The 6,996-nt window shown below is 31.6% G+C and overlaps 1 protein-coding gene across 1 annotated transcript; it reads right to left on the bottom strand.

The window, feature by feature from the left end:
* Positions 1 to 2,071: 2,071 nt before the first annotated feature.
* Positions 2,072 to 4,666, bottom strand: LOC121222356 (mediator of RNA polymerase II transcription subunit 6). Its single transcript, XM_041102975.1, has 5 exons — positions 4,188 to 4,666; positions 3,579 to 3,753; positions 3,136 to 3,205; positions 2,874 to 2,983; positions 2,072 to 2,533 (listed from the first exon to the last, which is right to left on the bottom strand). Exons 1-5 carry the CDS (start codon positions 4,442 to 4,444, stop codon positions 2,375 to 2,377), a joined length of 771 nt encoding a protein of 256 aa, XP_040958909.1. The 5' UTR covers positions 4,445 to 4,666; the 3' UTR covers positions 2,072 to 2,374.
* Between the last annotated feature and the right edge of the window lie 2,330 nt (positions 4,667 to 6,996).

Here is a 6,996-nt window from a genome sequence, read left to right as displayed (position 1 = left end):
GTAAATGAGTGATTTAACAAGCTTGATTTTGGGGTTGCAATTATCCATTGGAAGGGGTAGAATGGGTTTTAGCTAATAATTGTATTAGATGAACTTTGAATAAAATCATTGCTTGAATAAGGCTTTATAGTAGGATTGATGAATTGGATTTCGTTAACAAATATCATGTACTATGCAAACTCTTTAGTTCTGTCTCAACTTTTATTCCAATAGAAAATAGAATGAAATAAATCCCATAGATGATATAATGCAAATCTAGAATATTCTAATTGAGAATCTATGCACAATAAATTAATCTTTAGTTGGATGGTGCAAAAACAAATATCAATAAAAAATAAAATATACCCATCAAATTTATTCATTAACTTAAGATTAATTAATTGTTTTCTAAAAATAATATATTAAACCAGATTAAATTATTTATTTACGGATATAAATTAAATTAATTTAGAATTGATTTAATTATAAGTAATCATAAGTCGAAACTCATTTTCAAACAGAAAAAAAAATGGTAAGATTAAATTTTCTTAAAGACCGTGTGTAATTTTAACAGGAAAAAATTATTATATCAACGAGTGATTTTAGGAAAAATTATAATAAATATTTCCAATATTATTTTTATTATGATATGATTATGAATTGATTTTTTTAATTTTAAAAAATCACATCAAAGAGTTTAATAGAAGAATGATAATAATTTAATTTTAAAACTTTATTTTATAATAGAGACAAAAATACGAATTTTATTAATTTATATTATGTCAGAAAGTGCTTAGGAATTTATGAGTTTGTTGTCACTATCTGAGCTCTTCTCCCACCCAATGTATTAACAACCGTCATAAAACTAACGAAAATATGCAACATCATAAAATAAAATATGATTTAAAAACTAAAAGCCTTCTGAATTTCGTATTATTATATTTCTCATTTTAGTGCTGAATAATTTTATAATTACATGGGATTTTATTTTATTTTAATTTGGGAAGAGGTTAATTGATTGAGTGCTTCATCATCATCATATAACTTGGTATGTACGTCTACCAATTCACTTTCTTTCTTTGTTTTTTTTTAGAAAATTTCAGTGCATGTATCAGCATTGTGATGGTGTGATGGCATGAAGCCTTGAAGGATCAAATCTCTTCTCTCTTCAAGATTATATGGGTTATTTTAGTATTGATACATTATACATATGCATTGACATTCCATTCCAAAGAAATTTTGTTTTTCATGTTTATATTTCGCGTGACTTGAATGCGGTGTTTAAGATGAAGATAGGCTATTCACTTTCTCTATTTCTATTTTTGTCTCCATAAGTATGTTTTATGTGCAAATATAATGTCTTGAACATCTACAAGTTTAAATGATTTTTCTTGTGGAAAAACTATTTATTCTCAAAATAACTACTTTAGAAATTTTATTTAAGAAAAAGCATCATAAAATTGTGATTATTGGCCCTTTAGGATAAAAAAAGAGATGAGGAAAAATAATTTTATTTTAAGTCCAATTCCAATGTCGAAGTTAGTTTAAGATGTTAACTATTTCTCTTTTAATATTGTACTATATAGGTTCAAATTTGAATAGAGTCCATGTATTTATCAATTTGCTCCTTTTCTTTCTCTCTTAATTTTTCCATGGACTCAATCAATTTATTAAATACAATCACAAATTTAGTCCCTCAACCTTTACAATTTTTGTTAATTTAACCCATACTCTCTCTTTCTTATATAAATATAAAATTTTCTAAATGTGTCAAAGAGTTCATGATAAAAAAACACTGAAAATTACCATCAAATTAGAAATCATTATTCAATTAATTATGAGTTTATTGTTACAAATTGAAAAACTAATTTTATTAATAATAAACTTTAGAAAACTCTCTTTCAACTCTTCACACTTTCTTCTTTCATATAAATTTTTAAATTTTTAATAATTAAAGTAAAAATAGAAAAATAGAAATCAAATTGACAAAATTTGTGAAGCAACTGATTTGTGATCGTACCTAATTTTTTAACTGAGTTAATACAAAAAGTTAACAAAGAAACTGAAAACGAGCAAATCTAAAAGGGACCAATTTTGGGCAAATAAAAGTAGAGGGACTATATCCGCACACATCGATAAGTATAGGGACCCTATTCAGAATTTAACCTATTATATACACACACTCGCACCAGAATGGGATAATGCTTTCGATAGTCTTGACTCTTTGAGACATCACAGTGGTTAAAATAGTTAAACAAAGGAAGAGATTAGCTAATTATACAACAGACTTCTCATTACATTAGATGATTAGAAGTTCTCTACTCTCAGGCTTGTGCCCAACACAAGGCTAAAAAAGTTCTAACGCTCCATTGAAATGGGAGGAAAAACAATGGGTTCAAAATTTCATTCTCTTAGCTGGACCTTGATCTATGATGGGATCAACAGCAGGAGGTTGAGGTTCTGTTGTTTGCTGGTTTTCTGGCTCTTTCTCTGCTTCTGTTGTAGGCGGAACAAAGCCATCTGGAAACGGAGGTGGTGGAGGGGCTGGTGGTAACTGCAATTGTCACACACAGGTTCTTCTCAATATCATCAAGAAATCACTGACACTTCTTCCAAAATCAAGAGGGGCTACTAAATTTCATCATAAAAAAATGTTGTGATTCTGATTTATCACAGTTTACATGAAAGTACGTGAAACCAGTATGAATTCTATACAAACATAATCGGCCAAAAACAATCTATGCAAACATCAGCCAAGAGGCGAGACAAGTGGACAACAAAACAATAAAATCTGAAATGAAAAATGTTAGTCCCTTGTATTACAGATCCTATACATTGTAGACATTAAGATGAATATATGAGCATAGGTGAAAACATTACATTACATAGGTTACCTTTCGCTGTAAAGAGGCAAGAATATGATCCACACGCTTAACTTCCTTGAAGTCAATTGTCTCTTTACCACCCTTTGGTTCCGAAGTTTCACTTTCATTTTCGGTATCAACTGCATCAGAAATTCAATTCAAACAGTGTAAAAAGGCTACATTGAATTATGTGGCCGAATACAGGAATGCATCCTTACAGAGTTTAAACAGGGGATATTGATATTAAATTTAAAGGAAAAGGGGAAGACCAAAAAAATGGTGGGGGATTTACCATATCCAATCTTCTCCAACTTTGATGCAGCAGTTGTAAAAGCTTTTGATATATAATAGAGGGCACGTCCCTGTCACATGGATAATTTATCAATATACAAAAGATGATATCCATACAAAGACTATATGTGAAGGAACAATACAGATAGAATGATAATATCTGATGGAAAACAATAGAATTCTATTCCATGAAACTCTATCCACTCATTAAACCCCTTTTTTTTCTCTCTTTGTTTTCATTTCTGGATGTTTTTTTCTTAACAAGAGATTCATTTCGAGGTGAGGAATTCAAATGGCCAAGACGTATGAACGGGAAACCAGTTTTGGTAATATTCCAACAAAAAGAATGCTGTAACCAGACTGAGATCAATTGAGTCTTTAGGTGATAGCATTGTTTTGTTATACATACAAAATAAGAGAGGAAAACAATACAGCGGAACTTACAACTCGAGCTGCAAAGACATTGCAAAGTTGTGGTGCTTGATATATCGAACCATCCAAAATATAGTATGCTAGCATCGGTGTTACTTTCTCCGCACTGTCCCTCTTTTGCTTACAGATAATAAAGAGGTGTGGCTCCATAACTTCACTAAGCATGTACTCTATCCCAGTCATTTTCCTATATTAAAGGGGAAATGAAAATCTCATTACTGATCTTATAAGTACTAAATCTTTAAACTATGATTCTTCGCCATGATTTATGATATAATCATCAAGTTTTCCAATCAAATGAAATACTTTTAGTTAAATTGCAAAATCAAGTTACCTATATGGTAGGTATCAAAACATTTTCCAAGTAGATAAAATGCCAATCACAAATATGCAACTATGCGTTCCTGTTCCTCCGGCAGAATTGCATAGAAAATGCCTCATCTTCGGGTAAAAATAAAAAGCAAATATTGACCTTTGATATACCCTGATCAATATTTGTTTAAAACTACAACTGAGTTTCATAAATTTTGACATTTTCAAGTCCAAGAAAAAAACAAAAAACAAAATCTAATCTTGCAACATGCCAACGAGAATTAAAACCCAGGCTTTAAATTTTCTTACGAAAGTTGAGAGATGTCAAGAGGGTGAATGGATTGCATCCTGAGCTTCTCGTTGTTGCAGGTCCAATCATAGAACGGAGATAGGGCAAAGTAATCGAAAATTAGGTTTCGATCAAGAGGGTACGTGTTTAGCCACAATTGATCTCTGAAACATATACCTGTCATGTCCGTTCCAGGAGGCTGCATCGCTGGCGGCGGTGGTGCTTCAAAGTTTCCCCCTGCTGCCGCCTGTGATGGCGCTACCGGTGGCGTCGCCATTTTGGGGCTATGTATTCGGGTAGGTTTTAGTTGGAATTTAACACTTTAACGGTATGAGGGCCCAAACGACGTCGTGAATAAAACGGACAACATTATTTATGCAAGGGTTTTTATAGAAAATTTTCCGATACAATGAGAAAGATAAGAACATGTGTTTTTTGTACTTTATTTGAAACCATAGACATTCCTTATCATTGTCATCAAAGAAGAAAGCTTGATAAAAATATAGAATAGTACATTTACACATAGGCTTTTAAAACTTTTAAATTAAAGTGCGATTTTTTATTCTTTGATCAAAAAAGAGTCAATTAATTTAAAATTATCTCGAAAATAAACGATTTAATTGACATCCATTATGAAATGTGACTATTGATTAACCGAGTATTATATAAACAACTTATTATATTTATTATTTTTTGTCGATTAAGTTGGAAATGAGTGATCTGAGGTAAAGTATGCATACCCTTTTTAAAGTTTGATAAAAAAAATTGATTTACCTCCTTATGGTTTATTTATTAATTAATTTTAATGGTATAAGAAAATTTATTAATGGTGTGTGAAGTTATACAATATCATATACATATTTATACACTAGTTTATGACATATAAATACTGACTTTTGTTTCACTCACAAATCTCATATTAATAGTATTTTTTTTATTCAAATATCATTATATGTAATCTTTTATTGATTTATAAAGATCAAAAACATAATCATAATAATATAATTTTTTATAAACCACCAATTGTGATCATTTTTAATTGAATTGAGATACAAAATAACCCCAACTCAAAAAAAAATATTTTAATAAGGATGGATAAGAAATGTAATCTAAAATTAAAAAAAAATCTCAAATATTAAAGATCTACTACACCAACCCACAAAATCTTTGGAATAAATTTAGTTAAGAAGAATCCAAAATGGTTTTTCTTTTCTGGCTCAACATCTTCCACTTGAGGTGAACAGTTATCGGTTTCCTTTCGTATGATTGTGGTGAAGCGGTCAATGCGATGCCATTGCCATGGCGATGCTCAACACTCTCCTTTCTCTCTCCAAATCTTGACGTCCTCTAGAAATGCAGCCAACATTTTCTGTGAGTGTTTCTACTGCACTGTGGATTTTCTTCCCATGGAATAAGTTCCTCTCGTAAGAGCTGCAATTCATTGTAAAATGTTGTCAGTACCGTTTAGGAAACCTGCAAAATAATGTAATTGTTATCATCTTTACCTCGATGAAGTCATTGCTGGAACCCCAGCTTGACTTGATGAATATGGTTTTGGGTCGACAAATCCAAAAGCAGCAATCGAGAAAAGCTGCATAATCAAATGACTTCCTATAGCAGCATCTCACTCAAAGGGACTCTACATATACTAGTTGAGCAGCTAAATTCTCTCGTAGGTTGGCCAGAATCGAATCCTTGTTGTCTTTAGAAGAAAAAGGAAAATTGTGTTAACTAATCACAATATTGATTACTGCTGTAAACATCATCATCATAATAATAATAAGAAATGCTAATTAAAAAACGTAAGTATCATAACACATGCACAAGTATCTTCAGGGTATGACTTGGTTTAAGGACAGCTTTCGCAGACAAGGGAATCTGCTTTTGTTTTTTAATAATGGGAGACCTGGCCTGGCCTGACGGCCCGCCCGAAATATGGGATATTTCGGGTAAAAATATAGGCCCGAAATATGGGTTTAGGCAAAGAAAATGAGGGCACCACTTTTTTGGCTCGGGCCCGACCCGGCCCAAATATAATAAATATATTTTTTTTATTTTTTAATTTTAAAATATTTTTAAAATACTTTTTTTATTTTTTATTTCTAAAATAAATTTTCGGTGTTTATTAAAAAAATGGGTCGGGCCGGGCTCGAGCTTAGGAATTTTTCTGGGCTGGGCCTAGACAAAATTTTAGGCCCATATTTCGGGCCGGGCCCAAGCCTAGGACGTGAGCCGAAATTTTTTTTGGGCCCGACCCGGTCTATGAGCACCTCTAAACCCAATACACAATCTTCTAAATCAAGAACGTTGAATGAATTGGTAGAAGCAAATAATGCAGCTCTTACATAAAATCCAAACTTAACCTTGAAGAGTTTTTTTTTGGAAGATTCTAGAATATTAAGATAAAAGAAGATTAGATATTCTAGATTAATATTCTAACTATATATTAGATATTTTATAAAATCAACGACAAAGATATCGACATGTGTCAACAATCCAACGACTATTGAACTTTATAAATAGGGTGGGAGTTTTTATTCTTACTATGATGTACAAAAAGAGCCATAAGCAAGAGAGTGAGGCATAGGTAGAAAAGAAAAGAGCAGTGAGATAAGTGTGTGTCATTGTAATTGTATGTGTATTAATAAAAGTGTTCTCTTCTTTTGTAATTGTAAGTCTCGGCTAAGCCTTAGGTTTTTAAACACTTAGTACACTTGGGTCGGCTTTAATATATGGTCGGTTCACTACAACAAAACAGTCCTAAGACAACACTTTTGGGCCAACACTTTTAAGTGTTAGGATAAACTTGCCGATATACGCTTTGGCCAA

The sequence above is a fragment of the Gossypium hirsutum genome, chromosome D10 (assembly GCF_007990345.1).
Source record: "Gossypium hirsutum isolate 1008001.06 chromosome D10, Gossypium_hirsutum_v2.1, whole genome shotgun sequence".
Lineage (NCBI taxonomy): Eukaryota > Viridiplantae > Streptophyta > Magnoliopsida > Malvales > Malvaceae > Gossypium > Gossypium hirsutum.
This window is presented reverse-complemented; position numbering and strand designations above follow the sequence as displayed.

Excerpts from the sequence above, each read along its gene's own strand:
- LOC121222356 (XM_041102975.1), bottom strand. The coding sequence starts at position 4,444 with ATGGCGACGCCACCGGTAGCGCCATCACAGGCGGCAGCAGGGGGAAAC. Across the intron at positions 3,206-3,578 it reads ATGTCTTTGCAGCTCGAGTT|GGACGTGCCCTCTATTATAT; the intron begins GTAAGTTCCGCT and ends TCCATGTGACAG. Across the intron at positions 2,534-2,873 it reads TTGCCTCTTTACAGCGAAAG|TTACCACCAGCCCCTCCACC; the intron begins GTAACCTATGTA and ends TGACAATTGCAG.